Source organism: Stenella coeruleoalba (genome assembly GCF_951394435.1).
Source record: "Stenella coeruleoalba genome assembly, chromosome: 9".
Classification (NCBI taxonomy): domain Eukaryota; kingdom Metazoa; phylum Chordata; class Mammalia; order Artiodactyla; family Delphinidae; genus Stenella; species Stenella coeruleoalba.
The window spans coordinates 41,412,686-41,436,911 of NC_137155.1; the positions used below are offsets into that span (position 1 = coordinate 41,412,686).

General features: G+C 32.7%; 1 protein-coding gene across 8 annotated transcripts in view; it reads right to left on the reverse strand.

Moving 5' to 3' along the window:
- The window catches only part of PHF14 (PHD finger protein 14), a 200,505-nt gene that overhangs the window by 73,838 nt on the left and 102,441 nt on the right, over positions 1-24,226 (reverse strand). Inside the window, exon 17 of one of the 8 annotated variants that reach the window (XR_013829637.1) lies at positions 4,772-4,977. The exons of 5 other annotated variants lie outside the window; for them this stretch is intronic. Coding sequence is in view for 2 of the 3 variants with exons in the window: in XM_079931049.1 (XP_079787175.1) it covers positions 4,929-4,977 (49 nt within the window). In the remaining variant the exon portion in view is untranslated. Of the gene's footprint in view, positions 1-3,241; positions 4,978-5,019; positions 5,920-24,226 lie in introns of those variants that run through there. 2 more of the 8 variants (XM_079931049.1, XM_079931050.1) reach the window with 2 other exon arrangements.

The window sequence follows — 24,226 nt, forward strand, 5'->3', positions numbered from 1 at the left end:
ACCCAATCTTGAAATCAATAACTCTGTTAATAAACAAACATATAAATATTAGCCTTTTCTAAAAACGACTAAAATTATTTCCATATGGAAAAAATATAGTTGTTTCTACACTAAAATATTTAATTGAATAAATCTATAGCTTCGTGTGCTGGTAACAAAAATATCCTGAGTGATACAAGGGAACTCCAGCAGAATTTGGAAGAATTAATTCACCATAGACAAACGTAAGGAATGCCATTAAGAACCCTAGAAATCAAAGAACAATTTAGATGGTAAAAATAGTAAATTATTTATTTCATGCACACACACACCATTTTGTAAACTTTAGCAAATTTTGTCAGCCAACAAATTATGGCTAAGTTACAAATATAGGTCATTTTAAAAACTCAAAAATCAGAAGCTCGTAAGGATCTGCAATCATTCTGCTACCTAAAAGCTGAAATAGAGTTGAAGTAGTTATTGATCAAATTATTATTTATGACCTCTACATCTACTTCTTACACATACTTGGAAATACGTAATTACAACACATAATATAGTACATATTTAATGTATCAAAATAATAAATCTTGTGCAAAAGCAGTCACTGACCCACAAAAGCTGTGATATAACACAATATACTTTATTAAATAACACAAATGTCTATGTAATAAAAACGGACTATTATACCAATAGCACATATATTAAATAGGAAGACAATGTCTTAAATTAAAAAATATAAAACTAACCTATAAAGATACACTATGTTTTTTAATAAAATGCAAACTGGATGCTTAAAGAATATCCTCTAAACATCTAATAAAACTGTACACATTAACATATTATGGGACATTCTAAAATTACAATTGTAAGTGAGATAAGATAAATCCCATTTATAAGAAAAGGAAACCTCATTGTTTAATTAGATTTTTACTAAATACAACTTCCTAGGCATCAGATTCATAATGGATACAGATGTCAATAATAAAGCAGCTATATGTATATGGTCTTTTACACATTCATTTAACAAAATGCAGTGACCAAATAAACATAGTTCTATATGTATTTAAAATACTTACTTAGATATGGTTAAGTATAGCACCCTAGACATAAAAGAGGAAGAAAATGATTTATGTTCCTATGTCCTATGATCCATGGGAGCAATCAGTCATGTGTTTATCTGATTACTGAGAATATACACACAAGTAAAAAGAAACAACTTATTTATTTCTGTCTACACCTAAGAGACAGGCCAGTGTTCCAAAGGGTTTCTTAAATTCCCTTAATTTCCAATTGATCATTTCACTAGAAGAGTACACTAAATAACTACTTTTCAAAACTAACCAAAAAAAAGGTGTACCTCCTATATATATAATTTATAGCCAGATGATTAGCTAAATTTCATGAAGAAGAGAAATCCGTAACATGGACTTGAAAAGTAATGTACATGTTTTATGACCAGGTTGATCCATAATCACAGATATTTTTTATGGCAATGAACATTTGGTTTAGGTCCCTTCCAAGTCTATATACAGTAAAATAAAGAACCAACCTTGAAAATATATACTGTTACATCCATTTAATTAAAAAAAACAAAAAACTCACAACTAAATATCAAGAGAATAGATGGGTTGGATTTTCTTACTTTTTCATCATTTCTACGCAAAAATTCTATAGAAGAATGACCAAAAGAATTGGTCTTAATATTACTTACATAAAATCTTACTAGCAACTGAAACACCTACACAAATGTATTAACCAGTAGTGACAGACTCTTTCATTGAACAGTAGCCAATTCAATTATTCCTTTTAACAGATGGAGAAAATGCAGGTTTGTGGCCCATGAGTTAAATCACTTTTAAAATACAAGCTTGCAAAAAATTCTGCATTCTACAAATATTAGAATAACATTTAATATCAATAAAGGCAAACTTTATTCCTTTTTACAACACTTTTAGTGCAAATCACCTATATGAGCATTTTCAAAATAATTAGAAAATGTCTTTTATATGATATTTCACAAATAAAGGCTAATGTGGAGGTCTTGAACATATTTTCATTAATGTCACTATAGACTCTCATCACATGCAATAATGAATGAATGAGTGGTAGGAAAGACAAAAATATTCTGTAAAGTATATTAACTGGAAAAAATATTTGGATAATTATTGAAATCCAAATTCATGTTTAATGATCACTTAAATAATGGGATCAATTCAGTTAGCTACATCTGCAGTAGTCAAGTTACAAGATTAAAAGTGAAAGGCAAAACTAAAACATGAAATAAAAGAATTCATATAAAAATACACAATAAGGTCAAGTACCTCTTCACAGCATGAGAGAATGATTAGACATTTTCATACCTGAAACACATCTGCTCTGTTCTTTAATAAACTGATCTCCATCTGCTCATGCCCTTGGAAATTTTTCAGCAGTACAACCCGCTGTGCTCAAGCCCCACATAACTTTGTATTTCCCTGCTCATAATTAACTAATTATTCTCTAATCAATAGTGTAGATCTTGATTTTACAATGTAAATCAGATAAATGAGATAATGGCTGGAGGTCAGTCTCATTTTATTCACAAAGCCCAGCATGAACATCCAGTTTCATTATATCCTATGTACCTGAACAGCAGTGAATCTTACAGCAGGCCTGCAGAAAGTCTTAAGACTGTGTACTGGGAGAAAGAGGTCTATATGTTTATTTAAAAAAAAAAAAGTATTTGCAAAGCATGTCTATCTCAGAAATATTTTTAATTGCAATCCTTAGTATTATGTAAATTGATAAAGTGTTGACTGGGTAGGAAAAAATTTCTGCCTTCATATGCCATGCAACTCTAAAGCTGAGTCTCTTAAACAAGTTTTAATTGTCAAAATGATTTCAGAAAGTTTAAAGAAAAATTAGTAATGTTAGTATTCCATTCTGCTAGAGACTCCTTCTGAATTCCTTGAATAGATTTTGGTGAAATATTAATAAAATATTCCCATACTGAGAATCAAGTAAAACAGTGGTAAGTTTTGTCAAATAAAAAACATTAAGAGTTTAAAAAGAGTGATCTAGTAAGTAATAGGATGTAAAAACAGGGAAATAGGATAATGAGTGTGAATATTCTTATTATTTATTGGTCAGTGATCTATTTTTAACATTATAATTGTAAAATCAGATAAACACTCAAGAAACACGAATAACAATGATATATAAATGATAAATAAATTTCATTTACAAACAAAATGGATAAAGGTTAAGGCTAAATTTGTTTTCATGTTAAACATAATCCTAATTTCAAATCTTTTCCTAACAAAGGAATTAGTGAATTATGGACAAAGGCTATGTTCCTTGATTAATTTCTGTACCTAAAATGGTGCTGTGTCCAAAATAGGTATAAAATAAACACCTGCTTAACTAAACTTATGTATAATAAAGAAGTTATTCTCTATGTGCTATAAACTACTATAATCCCTTTTACCTAGAAACAAGTATTTTTGAAAATTTAAGGGCCCTTTTAACAAGATTAAAGCCACATTCAATCAATCAATGTCAACCACAATACCATGATTCTTTTCAAAATATTATACACAAATGGTTCTCAAAGGATGTCCCTGGCCAGCTTCAGCATCACTTGGGAACTTTTAGAAATGCAGATTTTCAGGCCTCATCCCAGACCCACTTAATCAGAAACTGCAGGGAGAAGTAAGAGGGAGGAAAATGAGGAGGAAAATGAGGAGGGGAGTAGGTGAGCGATCTGCTTTTAAACAAATCCTTGATTCTGATGTACTATAAAGTTTGAGAAGCACTGCTATATATACTGCCATGTCATTCTTCTTGTAGTTCAGAGTTATTTATTTTACTTCTTGATATTTCAGTGTTTTTTTCTTTCCCTATCATGCGACAAATAACCATCATTTACCTGTCGGACTGCTTTCTCTTATACATGTATGTAAAATATGAACTATTTAGTGTATATTCTCTTGATATACACATTAATATCTCCTTTGAATAACAACTGGACCAATTACAGAAAAGGGTTAATTTTGTACCATGGAAATATGAGAGTGTCTAGGAGATGATTAGGAGAAAGTGTTTCATTCTACTCTCTTCAAAAGTTCTACTCCAAATACACATTTGCAGGACCAATGATCTTATGAATATTATGTGGTTTATATTCGTGATGTGTGACAAAGATTCTTAGGGCTAGCACCAAATATGGAACCACATATCCACCACCGAACAGTAAGATGGAGAATGATGATAATATGGTATTCTAAATAGAACCAGGTGGAAAGGACTTTGATTAATAGTGTCACCAAAACCACAAGGTTTAATGATTTTTCAAAAAAATCTAAAATAAAATGACCACTAGTAATATCTTACCATATATCAAAGGAGAGTCAGGTCCAAATGCACTAGCATATTCTTTTTTAAGGAAATGGCAATCTGACATTTTTCTTAAAATCAGCTGCAGTTCAGCAATAGTAATAACTACCAACTTTTTCTTAAGCTTATGCAGTGATAAATAATGAATTCTTTTTCTAAAAAAAAAAAGCCTACTGGTTTTGCTACAGGTTATTAATATTTTTCCTCCAATGTTAGGTCTTTCAATAAGTTAATAATCTCAGTTTATACATATTTTATATACATACTGCTTTTATTAAATATCCAATAATATGGTTCCTTAGTATAACTAAAGATTACTAGCATACAGCAACTTTATATTTACACTTGCTTTTAATTATCTATAACATTTCCTACTCTATTCCTAATGTTTGAACTATTTTCAATGCCACTATACCTGAAAAGATGTCCCAAACCACATTTATAAATCAGGAAATTCCAAGAGACATGTTGACAATTTACATGTATATATGTATTTCAATTTCAGCAAACAGTCTCTTCTAAATCAGTTCAAGATGAAGTGATGAAATATTCAACATATTTCTGTCGTTGATTTAAGACTTGTTCATTAAAGCTTGAAGACCAAATTTTAATTCTGTAAACCTTTGGAAAGATACAAATGTTGATGAAGATCTTTCAGTTGGCAGGCTGTATAGTCAAAAGCTTTGTGTCTCTCTCCTTATTTTGTAACCTCATACTTAAGGTTGAGAAAAATAAAATTATACTGAACAGAGAAAGTTTGTATTGAATCAATAAAGAGTGAATATATTTGGTTATTACTAAAAAATATCTAGAGATCAACACAGATATATTCTTATTTACAAGCTTAAAATCTGAAGTTGCAAAAACTGCATGCTACTAATATTAGTGCTTTCACACTAGAACTAATGAGTCAAAACTAGAATGGCATACGCTTTCACAAGTCTTTCACTTTTGCTGAATATGATAAATAGAAGTAACATTTAATATAGTCTACAGTTGTTTCCCAATGCAGTATTTCATATATGAATATATGTATTAAGTTGGATGAAACAGAATAGCAGACTCATGGAATGCATTATCTTTCTTGTTTGTTACTAGATTTGTTCAACAACAAGTAGCACATTGCATGTAAGTCCCACAGGCTTCAGTAACTCTTAAGTAAGTCCAAATACTGTCTATCATTTGCCAAAGAAGCAAGAGGGGAAGACATTACTTAATAGGACAATTCTGACAAGACATCATCTAGTATTTTTCAACAATGCACATATCAAATGTTTCTGATTAGTGCAAAAGAAAAAAAGGAGAAAAAAATCCACACAGGCAAATTAACTGCCTTGTCAGTCCAAGTAACAAACCAATCAATTACATTCTATCCAAACCTGACAAGCAAAGGCAACTTTTTGCAGTGATAAGCTTATGGGAAAGACAAGATAGCTGTTCTCCTTTACTTTATATACTCTATTGAGAGTGTTATCCACATTTTTAAAATCACACTTATAAAAGAGGTTTCCAGGATTGCCTCCGAGGATGAGCTGTGGCAGAGTTGGGTCTCATGAAGGGTATCTACACAGTAAAGTGATAAGAAAAGAACATTAACATTTAAAGATCACAGCAGCTCTGCACTATGTCTTATGAAACACACTAACAATACCATAGTAGATTCAAATAACATATGATCTGGTCCAAAGAGACAGATGCCCTAAACCTAAATGCCATGATCTTGTAAAGGTTCTTACTAGTTGAATTGGAACTATTTCATCATTTGAAACACTGAGTTGCCTCTTGTATTATTATTACTTTTAGTTGTCACAATAAATCTATCTTAGTAGAACAAAAAAGAAAATATAAAAATGATGAGGGGTTTGTATTTATATAAGCAAACATGTAATTTGGTTAATAGATGCTTTAAATAATAGCAGTTTGCTATTTTTTCATCAAATATGGCAAGTTAACAATGCTTGAGAAAGCATGCAATATACTGAAAACAAGCACACCTAATCAGTACATTACAGGAGTGGTTCTACTCAAGTACAGAGTCTCAGGGAGGAAATATTCAGATGATTCTTATTCCCTGGGCCTATACTTGCCTTCCTTTTTTTAAAGACTATATTGGAAACGTTTGCTTACAATTATGAAAAGTATATCCCTAGCTAGCTATTTTAGTAGATTTGTGCAACAAAAGTAACAGAGAATACACCTCACTGTAAAGACCTGGTCATTGATTATACAACACTAATTTTGGCCAAATTTTCAAGTCATTCACTTGCATTTATTTTTCAAAACTTTCTTTAGTTTTTCTTATATTTATTTCCCTACCGACGCATTTTCAGAGGAGAAATTTTAGATGCCTGGTGATGAGAAGTAACTTTCTTTTTGATTGTGGAAAACAAAATTTTATCATTTCCTTCAGATATTTACATCTGTGCAGATGAGATTAAATTACCAACTAGTCACACAGTATAGAAAAAGTTCATTTCAATATTTAAGTATTAGAGAGATGTGTTTAATGCTTCTAAGTTCTACTGAGAAAAAGAAAGTGAAAAGTGGCACAATCACAGATAAATAAAGCACTACTATGCCATCGACGAGCTACCATGCCAAAATGAATAAATTCCAAAGAAAGGAAAAATAAAATTGTACAAGAAAAAAAGAATATAACGTGAAACATAGTTTTCAGAGACATGTACTTATCAGCATATGAGAAGTAAACAGAAAGAACAGAATTCCCTCGTTGAGTAACAAGGAAATAGATAGGAAGAGCTGAATTCCCTTGCTAAATAGTCACATGTGCTAACTTTTCTCAGTGCTTCAGGCTCCAAGTGATGAAATGTAAGCACATTCTAAATCTGATATTCTGAGAAGCGCTTTGCCTGCAGGTTAAGCACTACTAGATAAGCAAAATGAAAGAGGAAGCAACCACATCATTTACCACAGAAGTACATTTAAGTTTTAATTACATGCACAAACGATAGAGAGTAGCAGACAACCCAAAGATTCATTTGTAGTTAACACTGATAGGAATTTAAATATATATTGGGTTGGCCAAAAAATTCGTTTGGTTTTAAGTAAAAGTAAAAGACATTTTTCATTTTCACCAAGAATTTTATTGAACGATTCACTAACTGAATGAACTTTTTGGCCAACCCAATAGATACATTAGATGTCACAGAAATCTGCTTTAAATTCTAATTAAATCTAAATTTAACTTTGAAAAAAACTGAAAAGCTCTAACTAGTATTCTTCCATCCTAAAATTTCACTTAATATTCAGAGTAAGCAACATGACTTGTCTTGGCTGCTACCGTCTTAGGACAAAAGACTACCATGTGGTCTCTTATATCAGAGTTCAAGTCTTGGCTTTCTATTTATTCCATATGCTTCTAATAAGCTTACTTACAAATTAATGTAGAAAAAAGGGAATTAACTATTTTCAAAGGGCTTCCCTGATGCAAGCACCAATGGTCTGTTATCCTGTATAGTTGGATGCCTACCAAGAAAAAGCACCTACTTTTGCCCCAATGAAGTCAAATATGCTAAAGGAGCACAGTTTGGTGAGCGGTATGCCTAATGATTAGAGCATTAGCAACACAGTCAAGACTGCCTAAACTCAAAACTCTAACTCTACCACTTCCTAGCTGTATGATCTTGAACAAGGAATACTTCTCAATTTCCTCACCCATAAGATAGGGATAAAATCAATATCTGTGTAATGGAGTTTCCTTGAGGACTACATGAGATCAACTATACAAAGCATTAGCACATTGGCCCTTAATAAGCACTCTATAAATCTCAGCAACTAATATGAACAACAGTAAATTTATCAAACACTAGTAGTATTTAATGGAAGGAAAAAACTGTATTCTAATATATAACAATTTATAGAACAGAATTTCAATATATAATTGGAATAATTTCTATTTCATGATGCTTAGTGCCTCTGTACCTCAGTTACCTAATCTCCAAAATGGAGATGGCCATACCTCAGAGGACTGTTGTTAAAAACTGAATGAGATAATACACTTAGAAAGCAGAGAATAGAGCCTGGGATATAGTAAGCATCTAACACTAGCATTATTTTAAATTCCAGTTCATACAGACTTTTAACATGTCTATGGGGTTCAATTAAAATGTTAAAAATATGAGATTCTTATACATTATTACCTAGATATCAAAATTCATCATCAACTCCAAAATTTATATCCAATCTTATCTACAAATTCTAATTCCATTAATATGTCTATTTTATATGTCTGAAACTATAAAAAACCAACACAGATCAAAACCTTGTTATAGGAGGAACAGATTTAACAGGATGTTTCAAAATAAAAAAGAAAGAAAAACCAGAAAACAATATAGTTGGTTTCTAATACTAGAAGCTGGATTATGCTTGTTTTATATGATTCCAAGGATTGAAATTATTAAGAAGAGATATGTTAGCTCACTTGGAGAAAGAAATTGCCAGTGGTCAGAGCTGCCTCAAGAGGGAATGGGTTACTTATACACTTCTATCCCTGGCAGTAGCTTTTTCCCTGTGGCTTTAGTAGTGATACTGAGCAGATGATTCAAGTGTCAAAGAATAGTGAGATCCTTTTCAGAACTGTATTGTATTAATACTTGTTTTGAAATTGCTTTGAGTTACAAAAGTTACAAAACCTGGGGAAAAATTGAGGTTGATGCCTTCACTTTATAGATGAAAAAATGACTATCACGGTAACTTAATTCAAGGTCATTCATCTAGCCAGTAGCAGAACTATGGGTGGAGTCCCAGTCTTTCTTAACAATAGATAATCCCTTTTGTGTAAGTTAACAAGTTAACAATATTACCACATTGCAATAGAAAATGAGTTTGTAATTACAAAAAATAAATTTTACAGAAAAATAAATGAGTGAAACGAGAAATATTTCATTGCTATATATGCTAGAAATTATGATGTTTACTACTCTAAAACTGCATACTCCAGAAATACCACACTTCACTATGTAATTAATGGTTACCATGTTCAGGCTTCTGTTTTCTTTAAATACAATTTACTTGTCTATAATGCATTTATTTTAAAGAGAAAAAGAAAATTTAAAAATTCAAACACTGATAATGTAACATAAAAATATTTATAAATCACACTAAGTTACTTAAAGGTTTAATGTTTTAATATAGATATGAAAATCAAAGAATGTCATACATTGAATATTAAATGTGTGAAGCAGGTTAGCTATTCCACATGTCTAACAAATCATCAAATCAACTTAATTATAAAGGAAAAAAATATACTGAATAAACATTTTCTTTTCAATCCAAATTTTATCAGAATACCACCTTAATAAGACAGATTCAGTGGCAGCTTGTCTACTTTCATTATCCAAATATAAATATTTTGAATATTAAACATCTCTTTTCCAATTTTTACTAATAGAAAAGCATTCTTAAAATGTAACTTCTAAGTTGTTTCCTTCACAAGACCCAGTTTATTTTCTAATTTCCTCTTTAGAATCTAATCTCTTCATGATGTACAATACAGCATCAATTTAGTTCTAAAGACATTAACTAAAATCATTGATCACTGCTTTTTATAAAGCCAGGTCTAGGGCATAACGGGAACACTCTTAGTGTTAGGGATGGCCAAGTAACTCCTAAGAACAGTGGTATAAAGCATTTAATTTTAAATTTTAGACTCTTTTACCCTGAATGGTTCAGTAAATGTTCAAGACAGCCTTGGAATAATTGTATTTGGAGAATAAAGAACAGCTGGGCTCAACAGAAAATGAAGAAGCAGGAGAATGCATGGCCTGCTCTGAAAGTTAGGGAGGATTCTGGTAGAATTTCTTCAATGACTGGAGTTTGGGTTTAGGCCATTTAATCAGGCAAGAGAAGAACCCAGAAGGTTGGAGGAATCAAGATACATTAGAGCTACAGAAAGCAGTTATACTCTAGCAATAAAAAATGTGGACAGCCAAGGCAAAGAGAGTGGGATCCAAGGAGGCCTAATCAGAAGTGAGAAACATAGAAAGAAGGCAAGAGGAAACACTGAAGCAGCTAAGGTGTACAGAATAACATCACAGAGAACAGTGTAGACACTGAGAAAGGTCTTAAGTAAGCCGAAAAAATGGGAAAAAAAGAAATGGAGATCAAGAAACGTTATGATGGAAAATGGTTCCCCAATTACTCTGATATTTTTAGTTTTCAAATAATGCACAGCAGGTATATATTTTAAACTTTTTGAACACAATTATTAAAATTATATGAATAAAAGTAAATATACTAAGATGCTATAAGATCATAGTAATTCAAACTTTTTTTATATTTTTGATTTTTTGTAAGTATATTTTTATAACAAAATTTTTTAAATATACATGAAAATTTCACTTACCTGCCTTTAAATTTTAATTAATGGACTTTATTTTTTAGAAGTTTTAGATTTACAGAAAAATTGAGCACATACACTCCCCCCCTTCCCCCCACCACATCTCCCTTTAAATTTAAATTTAAATGTTAAAGTCTTCATTTTCACATCATGGTGCCTTTGATAGATCAGGGGTAGAGAAAAATGAAGGCAAAGAATGCCAGAAAGACAGAAATAGAGGAAGAGACAAATATGCCAAGATTTGGGAGTGTTCACACTTCACTGATTCTTATTCAGTGTGATGATATTGAAAAAGTTGCTGAGTTACATGCAATGGGGATAAACAATGAACTTGAGAATGTGAAAGAAAGGGAGACTTTCAGATGAGGATTAAGCCAGCCTTAACTCTGCCTCTGCCAAACTCTACTCCACAGATTTAGAACCTACTGATTCAGAATCTCCAAGAATAATTTTATGATCGTGTTGTTTGTAATTCTTCCTATGGGTAACTTGCATCTCTAGCCAAGCTGAGAACCACTATCTTAAAGCTTCAGCTAAAGGGCTTCTGGAACAAAGCAGTGGTTCTCAGAGTATGGTCCCCGAATCATCAGAATGAGCAACAGCTGAGAATTTATTACAAATACAAATTCTTGGGCACCACTCCAGAGCGTCCAAAGCAGAAATTCTGTGGTTTAATAAGCCTTTCCGGTGATTTCAATGTACCCTAAAGATTAAGAGCCTTAAAGTAGACTAAATTCAGCTGCTGTGAAGAAATCACAAAGAAAGAGGCATAGAAACAAAAGCTAAAAAAAATAAAGGGAGGTAGGAGACAAATTACAAATATTCCAGTTGACATTCAACTAAGCACAGACAAATATTATTTGTACACATAAATACTGTGGTCACCAAAACAAAGCTTTAAAAAAAACCCCACAGAATATTAAACAATCTCATCTTGAGGATCTCCTATGAGATAATTCAATTTCTCTGGACTCAGCCTGTGGTCCAACTAAACCAAGGACATCTACCCAATTCTTTCAGTTCCTCTGTTCTTATGGAACATGATTCCTTACCAGACCTTCAGAGACACAGAGACACAGTCATTTACTTAAAGTAAAGGTAGGAAAATTAGGATTGGATACTTGAGTTGTACAGAACAGATCTGTAACAGTTACTAGATCTATTTCCAGGGTTTGGATTCCTCTCTGTATTTATAATCACATAACTTTAAGTGCATTCTGAAAATTTCTACTTCAATAGCTCCTAAAAAGAAACCTCACAATTCCCTATGATGTCATTCACCTATTGTATTTGTCTCCAAAAAATAAATATAGCCACTAATCTTTCTGTTATTGGTATCACCATTCTTTCAAATTAGTTACCTTAAAGTCGGATAGTTTGGTTTAACACTCCCCTTTCTTCCTTGCCTCCTCATTTTCGTTAATTATCTGCTGTAACTTCTACTGTGAACTTACGTCTCCTGAATCTACTGAATCCTTTCCATTTATTTTTCCATCAGTCTAAGTTCTAGGCCCCCAAATTGGTCTATCTCCAGCTGCCCATTCCTTCATCACACAGGCCACCACAATATCAATCTCCTAAAGGACTATTCTCCCTATTATCTCTTACCTTCAATAAATCCCCATTATGACTCTTAAAATCTTTAGACTGAATCCAGGCCCCAATCTACCTTTAACCTACATTACAAATGACTCCAAGGATCCCACGCTATTTCTTTATTCATATTCATTCTCTTGAAGGATTTGGTACCTCCCATCTCAATCTTCTGAAACCTGCTCATACATACTTCAACATGCAACTCAAATTTCTCCTTGGTTTACATAAGATTTCTCCCTCATCCTTTTAGGAATATTCCCATCATCCTCTAAATTCTGATGTCTCTTATATACCTTCCATATAACAGTTTGATGTATGAATAAATAAATGCATTTTAATATCCTTAATAAATATTGAATAGTTTAGAAAATAAATTTGATGAGAATAAACATAGGAATCTTATTTTTAAAAAAATAGGGAGAAAATAGATTCTATACTTTCTTTACAAATGAAAGCGTCAAAAGCACAGTCAAATAAATTTTTGGTCAGAGTGCTCAAGGCTCTCACTACATGAAACTCAACTTTCCTTTTAAAAAGATCTACATTTACAGGTCATGTCACAACAAGGTTCTTGATATAATCAGGCAATTTTTCAATTCTTTAATAATTGACACCAATGAGTAAACGGACAAAAGAAATGGGTCTGGAAGATTCCAATCACTTAAAAAGAAAGTCATTGACTGATATAATTTCACTTGGATGTGACTGAACCCCACTTATTTAGTCTTTCCTAGGCCTATCTTCCTTGTGCAGCTGTCTGTGTCCATCTAATTTACTGAGCGCTACAGGGAGTGCCTAACAATTTCACTCAAAGCAGAAGTCCTCCTCCATTTGCTATTATTTGGAGAGAACATACTTAAAGAGTTACTTTTATGTAGTTCAATGTATCAAAACTGGCTAAATCACACTTAGGGCCCTTCATGTATTATCTTTGACATATACACACACACAATACATGAACAATATTATACTAAAGTCAAATCATACAGTTGTTTAATAGTATAGTCATGAGGTAATTTTTCTCAAACTTGCCTAAGTATTTTAAGAATATAGACATACATTAAGTACCTCATTAAAAACTGTTTCCAGAGTTCTGAATTTCAACTTTTAAAGAAACTATGGAGTATTCAGATAAGGTTCAGAGGAAAACTATAAAGAATTGTGTAACTGATAGAGTATCTATGAAAGAAAGGCTGTAGAACCTGGGTTATTCACTTCTTAATTTTCTTCCAAATTTCTTTCTTTACTTTCATTCACCAAAGAATTAAAGTAAGGGTGTAATAAAACAAACTTTGGTCAAATGACAACATACCCTTGCCTAGCATAGAATTAAATACCATAATAACCAATTTGGGTAAATGAGAAAAGGTATTGTTTTGGCAAAGGAACAAAGATCACAAGAAACTTTTCTCTTTCTTTTAAATATGCAGGGTTTTAAAATGAAAAAAAAAATCCTATTTAACAGTAAATGAATCTTTTGAAAATTCTGGCAATTTTCAGAAGATTCTGGTAATTATTTCACTTACTGTGTTCTAGTTTCTAACTCTAGTTCTATTAACTAATAAAGTCAGTACAAATCAAAATTGTAGTTGATAAAGTTAAAAAAACAAGATGAAAACAATCTAATTCCAAATCTAACTTCTTTTTTTTTTTTTTGGCCGCACTGCACGGCTTGAGGGATCTTAGTTCCCCAACCATGGATTGAACTCTGGCCACAGCAGTGAAAGCACCGAGTCCTAACCACTGGACTGCCAGGAAATTCCCCCAAATCTAATTCGTATCTTCGAGTACTACACGTTAAGAAGTGAAGTATAAAGGGAGCAATGTTATGTATATTTTATGTATACATATGTGTGTTTATATATATTTATATATAAAAGAAGAGTTATTCTTATTTACCAGTATAAAAAGAGGCTTAATGAGACTGAAAAGTTTGCCCACAGATAACATGTCTGGCTGATATCAATAAACCACACATCGTTACCAAAAATTATTTTCAGGGATTTAAGACCGCCAAACAACATCAGAACAAGAAGTAGGAAATTTATAAAGTGAGCAATTTTATACATGGGATATACTACTACTACTATAATGGGTGCAGAATTTAAAAAGATGTGACTGTGAAGATTAAAGGTCAAACAATGCATGAAGAATTAAGTTTTTTTGTACCACTTCCACTCAAGTGACCAGACTAAATGTCACAGAATAAAAGTAGCTACTGTCACAAAAGGGAAATGTGGAAACCCAATGACATACAGTGACATGACACTGCAAAAGTTATTTCCAGTATTTAAACAATGAAAAGACTTGTGCAGTTAATCCAGAAGGAGCTATATTCTCTAAAACTAAAATGACAACTAAAATGATGAACAGTCCAGATACTAGACTAAAAGTGTTAAAAAGTATAAACATTTCATTAAAACTAATAATACTGTTAATAGGGCATGTAAGGACACAATTGTGCACTATAATAGTCTCTTTAAAAAGAGTAGGATTATTGTAAGGACTTAATAACACAGAACCTGTAGAAACAGCATGATAATGAATGCTGAAGTCAAGAGGTCTGGGTCCTAAACCTAATTCACACTAACCAAGTGATCTTTTACAAACTATCCATCCAAAGAATTACGGAAAGATTATAGTATGCCAAATTTTATCCCAGCACTTGAGATATAAGTATAACTCTTCATTAAATTCACAGTCTGATGGAGGGGTCAAGTGAACAAAAGTGTAAGACTCTGAATAGGAGAGATTCAATACAGAGTGGTAAGTATTATTAGCATAGAGGCCTATATAAACTGCCAATGAAGCATATCAGGTAGACAGACTATCTTGCTTGATGAGTAGGAGAGAGCAGGTTGAGGAAAGGATTAACAAAACAAAACAAAAAAGATTAACAGAGGATTAAAGCAAGTGTTAAAAGGTAAGTAGGAATTTATCAGGGAGAGAATATGTGGGGTAAAATTTGATGCAGAAGGAAAGTACAGAGGAATTTTTAAGAAGAGTATGTCAGAAAATCCACATAGTTTGGTAGGTTGGAGTTAAGAGTACTTGTTGGATAAAAGTGACAGGGAACACCTCTTCTACTGTACTGTTATGAAAAGAGAGGGAAGGGTGGTGGAAGAGAGATGCCTATGGATATCAATAAGGTTATATGTAAGTTACAGGTTCCATGTCAGAAAGTTTAGGCATTTCTGTCTGATGGCTTCTGTTTCCTATGTGAAGCAGGAGACGAGGTCATTTGTTAAATATGAAGAAGGAAGAGAAAAGGTGATGAAATAAGGAGCATGAGAAGAATGGAAATAGGTGCTGTCAGGAATGAAGGTTCAAGTTGCACATCAAAAAACAAAGCAAACAAATAAAAAAAAAAAGATAAAGAAAGAATCACAGTGTCTTTTATTGCTGTGGAATTACCCCAGAAGCCAAATTAGAAATTCTCAACCTGTTAATAATTTTCTTTCAGATTAAAATGGAAAGGAGATCCAGACCATTAAAATTATAAAACAAAGTACAGTTTTATTTCCTCTCCTCTGACTAAAATTAGATTATGACTTAGTCAGATCTAACTTAACTGACTCTGCATTGCCCAAGCAGTTAAAATTAGCAAAAATTAATGGTAAACATACATATTTTCAGATTAAAGATAATTCAGATTTCAATGAAGTAGGTACTATCCTTAGAAACACAAGAGGAATGTTAAGGGTAATAAAACTCATTTAAGACTTTAAATATATCTTAACTCATAGAACAATAGAGCCATGAAGAAAAAAATGAACTGAATTACTACACAAACTATAATAAAACAAAGTATGACAAAAACTACTATCCCGATCTATTGGGTGGGCCAAAAGTTTCATTTGTTTTTTTCCATAAGATGGCTCTAGTAGCACTTAGTTGTTTTTAATTTCATTCGAAACAATTTTGTTAGAGTGTATGTGACCGCTGTCATATCAGCGTGCATTTAAAAAAAAGACTTATCAAAATTGGTGAATTTTTGTGTAGCCATTTTAACGTTGAAGATGGAAGGAAAAAACCCCAACATTTTAAGCATATTATGCTTTATTATTTCAAGAAAGGTAAAAATGCAACTGAAACACAAAACAAGATTTGTGCATTGTAGGGAGAATGTGCTGTGACTGACTGAATGTGTCAAAAGTAGTTTGTGAAGTTTCGTGCTGGAGATTTCTCGCTGGACGATGCTCCATGGTCGGGTAGATCAGTTGAAGTTGACAGTGATCAAATTGAGACATTAACTGAGAACAATCAACGTTATACCATGCAGGAGATAGCCGACATACTCAAAATTTCCAAATCAAGCATTGAAAGTCATCTGTACCAGCTTGGTTATGTTCATCACTTTGATGTTTGGGCTGCACATAAGTTAAGCGAAAAAAACCTTGACCGTATTTCCACATGTGATTCTCTACTTAAATGTAATGAAAACGTTCCGTTTTTAGAACAAATTGTGATGGGCAATGAAAAGTGGATACTGTACGATAATGTGGAATGGAAGAGATTGTGGCGCAAGGAAAATGAACCACCACCAACCACACCGAAGGCCGGTCTTCATCCAAAGAAGGTGATGTTGTGTATATATGATGGGAGTGGAAGGGAGTCCTCTATTATGAGCTCCTTCTGGAAAACCAAAGGATTAATTCCAGCAAGTACCACTCCCAATTAGACCAACTGAAAGTAGCACTTGTCGAAAAGCGTCCAGATTTAGTCAACAGAAAACGCATCATCTTCCAGCAGGATAACGCAAGACCACATGCTTCTTTGATGACCAGGCAAAAACTGCTACAGCTTGGGTGGGAAGTTCTGATTCATCCACCATATTCACCAGACATTGCATCTGCAGATTTCAATTTATTTAGGTCTGTACAAAATTCTCTTAATGGAAAAAATTTTGATTCCCTGGAAGACTGTAAAAGGCACCTGGAACAGTTCTTTGCTCAAAAAGATAAAAAGTTTTGGGAAGATGGAATTATGAAGTTGCCTGAAAAACGGCAGAGGGTAGTGGAACAAAAGGGTGAATATGCTGGTCAATAAAGTTCCTGGCAAAAATGAAAAATGTGTCTTTTATTTTTACTTAAAAAACCGAGGGCACTTTTTGGCCAACCCAATAAATAAGGCTTTGACATTTTGTACATAAAAATAACGTAACTAAGCCAAGTTACCACTAATATCTGATGACTGTTACTCTAAAATATTAAATACGAATGCCTTTAATTAAAATCTGTAGATTCTCTATTCTCTACAGTTATGTAAAGGGCATACCATGTCATAAGCATGGAGCCTGGGACTGGGAATATTAAAATTAACTTAATTATTAAGATATGGTACTTATACACTAAGAATCATGGGTGGAACAAGAAATATAGACTAAATATAAATGACGGAGAAGCCCTCATTCCAGAGAAAAACAGGCGATCATTTTAGATAAGAGCAAGTTAAAGTTAAAGCAAGATGGCATGAAACTAACAGGAAAGTTTTAGGAAGGAGAACTAGGTTATCTGGAGCTGTGAATAACTGAAATGAAGATAAAAAGACGGGGGTCAGGTTTGGAGGGCCTTAGAAGCCATGTTTTAAACTCTGGATTTACCTTGTAAGAAATGAGAAGCTTCTGGACAAATTTAAGTACAACATGAACAAATTCTTTATACAACTAGATGGAGACTGGTGACATTCAAACTAGTAAAGGTGCTGGTTACTGTAATAGACTAAGAGGGAGTTAATGAAGGCATATAACTTCTATTTCTATTCATTTAATCCTCACAGCAATTCCATGGATAGGAGTGATTACTATTCCCAGTTTATAAATGAGGAAACTAAGGCACAGAGAGAATATAACTAACTCAAAGTCAAAACTAATAACTACTGGCCGAGGATTTGAACCCAAATAATTTGGTTCCCAAATACAACTATTTGAACCACAGTTTTGCCACTGATAAGAACTAGAGTAAAACACTGAAACTATGAAAACCAAAAGTTTTAAGAAGGAACGTTGGTCACCAATGTTAAATGCTGAAATGAGACCAAATACGAAGAGTACATAGAAAATTAAAAGGCCATTGAATTTAGCAATTCAGAGTTTGCCAGTGACTTCTTCAATGAAAACAATAATTTTTGCCTCTGTAATCAACCACCAAACATATATTCAACTTCCTCAAGGTCCAATCACCAAACATGTATTCAACTTCCTCAAGGTCTGAAACACCATACAAAAGGTTACAACATTGACAAGTAGCTTCAACATGCTTGAAAATTTGCATTCTCAACACATAAAATTAACAAAATACAGTCTCTGTAAAACAAATTATGTTTTTAAATCAACAGAAGAATTTGACATATGCTAGTAAAGCAAAATAACAGTTTTATATTATGCTAAGGCAAAAATGTAAAATAAATTATTTTTTAATGACATAGTAACTCAGATCTTTAAAAATATTTCATGCAAAACTGCACAAAGATCATCTAAAGGGCAAAGACAAATAATATGCACTGCCTGCTTAAATAACGTATGAGATATTAGTTGGTTGTCATAATAACACATCATATTAGTTTTTAGACATAAATATCACAACATACAAAAATTAAAATTTCAATTTTGCAAAAAGTACCATCAGCAAGCAAAGTACAAACACACACACAAAATACCTGAAAGAAAAGATCTGCAACTTATACAAAGATATGTGATAAACTCATTTTTAAAAAAGAGAAAACATCTCAATAAATAAAGAGGCACAGGATGTGGAAAGACAACACATGGATGAGAAAATCCAGATAGCTAATCAATATATGAATAAACACTCAACCTCACAGGCAGTCACAAAATAAAATCAAAGTGTCAATTTCTACCCACCAGACTCTCAAAAAGTTATGCAATAACATCCTCACACAATCACGTCTATTGGGAAAAGAAATAACAGTATCCATTAAAATGTAAAATATGCATATACTTTGGTCTAGCAAACTCAGTTTGGGATAGAAATCAAACAGAAAAAACCCATGAATTTCTACTTATAGGGAAATACTACAATTAATTATGGCACATCCACATTATTTTGTAGCTATTTAAAAGACTGGCTTAGTTCTATATTTACTGAAAAAGTCCATTATGTGTTCTCAAGTTAAAAAAAACAAAAAACAAATTTCAGAGTAAAGCCTACAAAAGCTATAGAAGGGAGAGAGGGAGGAGGCCAGCCAATGGGCCCTGAATTTTTTGTTTGCACATAGAAGAAAGAAGTATGGATGAATATACACTAAACTATGTCTGTTACCCCAAATGGACAGGGTTTTGAGTAAGTAGGGTGAAAATAACATTCCTCTATACACTTTTTATTTTTATTTTTTTTTTGGTACGCAGGCCTCTCACTGCTGTGGCCTCTCCCGTTGAGGAGCACAGGCTCCGGACGCGCAGGCTCAGCGGCCATGGCTCACGGGCCCAGCCGCTCCGCGGCATGTGGGATCCTCCTGCACCGGGGCACGAACCCATGTCCCCCGCAATGGCAAGCGGACTCTCAACCACTGCGCCACCAGGGAAGCCCTACACTTATTAGTTAAGTGATTACAAACAACATATATTGCTTTGGTACTTAAAAAACAACCTGATAAATTAATAAATGCGTTCTAAAGCCAGTATGACAGTATCTCCGAAATAAAAGGTTATCTGTATACGCAAAACATTTGTTTTACTAATGGTTTTTATTTTTTCCAGAATGTATGTGTACTGTATGTGTGTATATATTTTCTTCCTGAACATGTTTAAGTTTTGTAATTATTTTTAACTACATTTTTAGCAAATAGTAATAGCTATGCAAATAGCATCTTATAAAGTATCTTTTTATATCTTACTTATGTAACGTTACAATCCCAAAAAACAACCATAAATTGTGCTATTTTAGGTCAAATAATTCTGCACAGATCTCTGCTTGAAACTACCTACTGCCATAAAAGGACTTCCCATCTTCCTGAGTATGCTTACAAAGTCTCTTTTCTCTTCTGGAATGTCTTGCTCCATTCTTCCCTACTTACTTAAACCTACCCATTATTTTACAACTTCATTGGTTTTACTGCTTACCACTGTTTTTTGTTTTGTTTTGTTTTGTTTGTTTGTTTCCCAATTATCTTTCCGGGTAATCCTATACTGAGTTCCCATTACGTGGGACTTTTCAGAAAACACATTATTTCTATGTAACAAATTTCTGTGGCTTTCTGGTCCTGATGATGGAGAGAGCGGGTGGGTGGTGGGACGGGGTCAGGGGGAGAGGAAGGGAAGGAGGAGAAAGGAAGAAGGAAGAGGGAAGGAGAGTGAGAGGAAGGGGAACAAAGGAAAAAAGGAAGAAAGAGAAAAAGGAAAGGAAAGAAAAATAAAGGTATTTGTTCAGTAAGGTATACTTTAATTATATCACTAACAAGCCCCTAAGTCACTTTTAGTTGAAAACATATATCCACACTGCATATTGTTCTGATTAGTTCTTTTGATCTAGGTAACAGTTTGAAGATAAAGAATTGTTGAACTCAATGTAAACCCTTCCATTTTGTGACATTTGGAAGAAAGAGCAGCAGAATTAAAGCACGTCAGGAAACTAAATATAATGGACACTTAACAGAGTTCATAAAGAGCGACAGTCTCCTGTTTAAAAAGTTAGTCAGCTGGGAAAAAGGGCATACTGAGTGAGAAATTCCAAGTCAAATTTCCATTTCTTTAGTTGAAATTGCACCTTTTATGAATATTCTTATAATCCTGGGGGATGGGGGGGACCAAAGTAGTGTTTAGTCAAACACTATCTGATGTATCTTTTTATCAAAAGTGAGATTTTAAGAAATATGTATTTGCAAAATAAATTCCCAAGTTTTTGTTTTTGTTTTTTAAATAATTGTGTGGCAGGGCCCATATCCAGGCACTCCATATTAACATTAAAACTGAAAGTCCAATGCTGCAAGTCTTACAAAATATATTTTGGCAAGGTTCTTTCTCTTTCTCAGCGTGTTTTCATAGGTGCAAAAAAGCTTTGTACTACTTTTATGTGGGACAACTTTATGACTTCATTCCCAATAGAAATGTGCCCTCTCAAAGTTAATAGGCATTGATCTTTTAGACCAGTGATATTCGTATTTTGTTTCTCTGTAAAATCAGCTCTAGTAATATACATCTAAAGTGACAATAAAAAGTAGGACACTTTCTGGGTTACATGCGATATGTGCAGTCTATGTAATTACTGAACAAAGCTTTCCTATTTATTGACATGTCATTTCTGATCAAGAGTTACTAGGAAGGAAAAAAGAAGAGGGGAGAACAATGGAGGAAAAAAATTAACTTTAAAGAACAAACAACATTGTTTTAAAGATATAATAAAACTAAATGATTTGTCTATCACAGTTAACATAAAATGTTAAGGGGTAAAAGCCATGTTCCTAAAACAAACTTAACTTATTTATTTTGAAAACAGATTCCTGTAATAGAATTCAGTGCTTGGTCACTCTTCCTCTACATTCCTATCCTAAACTTTGGTTTCTTTTTAATGAAAAAACAAGTCAGCAAAACAAAATGCCACCATTAAATCATTCTGCAACATTCTGTGTCAAAAATGTAATGGGAAATGCACACATCAAGGGAAAGGTTACTGTTCTGCCAGAACATCTTTTCACTTGGTTCATAGCTCATCCTTCTACATAACCGTGCAGGCACTACTGATGGTTTTCTCTCTCAGTTTAATGTGGCATTTGAAGGATTATGGCATTTTCAGGAAACCACAGTGCAGTGATTTTAGTGGTTATCTGACTGAAAGTGATACTGTGACTTAGAATAACTGTGTTGTTTATGTGCAATGATAAAAGTCAGCTACCAAAGTCATTTCACAATGTCAACCTAATTCTTGATTGTGTATTTTCTTACAGGAGGTCAGTCTAGAAAGTGAGTCTGGAATTGGAGAAAACTCATTTTAAATGGGAGCCTGCTGTGTACATGTATACTATATTTAACTTTAAATCCTATTAACTGCATTGTAATAGGAAGAGCTAATTCAGAAATTGATAATATTAATTCCTTCCAATTTAGGATAAGTGTAATTGCTTCTTGAAACTGTTTCACAAAAAGGATTAAAATGAAGAATTAAAAGAAAAATTAAGAATTAAAATGAAAAGGAACCATACATCATACATGTAAACCTATTAGGAGCTATAAAGCTACAGTAAATACGAGATATGCTATAAATATCCAAATAGCATGTTATTATTATCTATAAATGTTTTAGTCTATTTAAAAGCTCAATCTATAATATTTTGTTTTACAGAGTTAAGAAGAAAAAAAACTTTTCAGATTGAAAGAAAACATTTTCTACTATAAACCATTCCTCACAAACCTATATCTCAATTAGTAAAAAAGGAAAAGTAGCTGCCTTATAATTAACTCATATGTTTCTGGTAGGCTATGACCTATAAAGTATATAACTGAATTAAAATTGGAAAAAATATTATGAGTTAATACAATAAAAAATAGCACTGTTGGTGGGAGGTTTATGCTGTAAATTATTCAGAATCCCAGAATTTCTTTCTCTTTTTCTTCATTCCTATGGTATAATAAAATCATAGAATGTGAAAATTAAAAAGGATTTTCAAATCAATCTAACACACTGCTCATTTTATGAGACAACTGGTTCCCAGAAAAGTTATCTGCATCCTCATGGTTGACACAGTCTTCAACCTCCCAATTTTAGCCCTATACCTTCCCCACCATTTTTCCTGGTTAGTTACCTAATTAAGTTGTCAAGTGAGGTTCATTTTTTGAGCCTATTAAGATAAATACTAAATGCACTACCACAAAAAAAAAGAGAGAGAGAGAAACTGTCCTTATTAAGCAAGAAAATTATATTCTTGCTTTTCCTAATTAACAACCTCTCCATATACGTCAACAACATTAAGTAGAAAAGTAGAGGTATACTAACAACACGTATCACATATAAAGAATAAGTGAATCAGGTGAAATGAGGGAAAAAATGAGGCTTGAAATCTTCTCATTTTTATCTTGAATCGTGAAATAGAGAGAGAAATATGAAAGCATTGTTTAAATACAACAATGTTATAATACAGACACACACACACACACACACACACACACACACGCACGCACGTTTTAAAACCTGAACAAGATCACCCTAAGGTTATATAATTCTGAGGTTATGTATTTCTTGAGATTTAAGTCTCTGTTTCACATATGCTGAAGAAGGAATCAAGTTGATGCAAAACTTCTCAACTAAGGAACAAACTGACATTTATTTTATGAAGATTCTGAAATAACAATGTTCTTGTTTGCTAAGCTCACTAAATTTCAAAGGACTGCAATTCTTTGTCTATTATCTTGTATTGTTCTACTCATTTAAATGACCTCTCTTCTCAAAACAAAATAAAACCCTCAGATCACAGGTAATCAAGAGGCTATCTGTGAGGTATATCTATTCTCCAAATTTGATCTACCAAATGTAATTACACCGTGCTGTCATCTTTCCCCACCCCCGCACAACTGGTGGTTAATGCAAATACTCACCTCTCTAAAATTTCACATCATTGTGCCTGTATACTCAGATTTCTTCATCTATAATTAGAGCGATGTGCGTTGTTCTTCAAGATAGAGGGACTACAAAAGCATTCAGTAAATAGATGATCACAATTAAAATTACTTGTGACCAAAAAGGTAAAAATATAGATGGCATAACAGATCTTCACAAATAGCTACTTCAATTAATATATATGGTATTATGTATCATATGTGTGAATTAAGTATGTACACATATGCCATTTTAATGTGTGTATATATAACATAAATACAATGTAAATATATTATATTCATTCATATACATGAATGAATATAATATTCATATATCCTTCAATCTTAAAGTTATTTGTAAAAGATGTAAC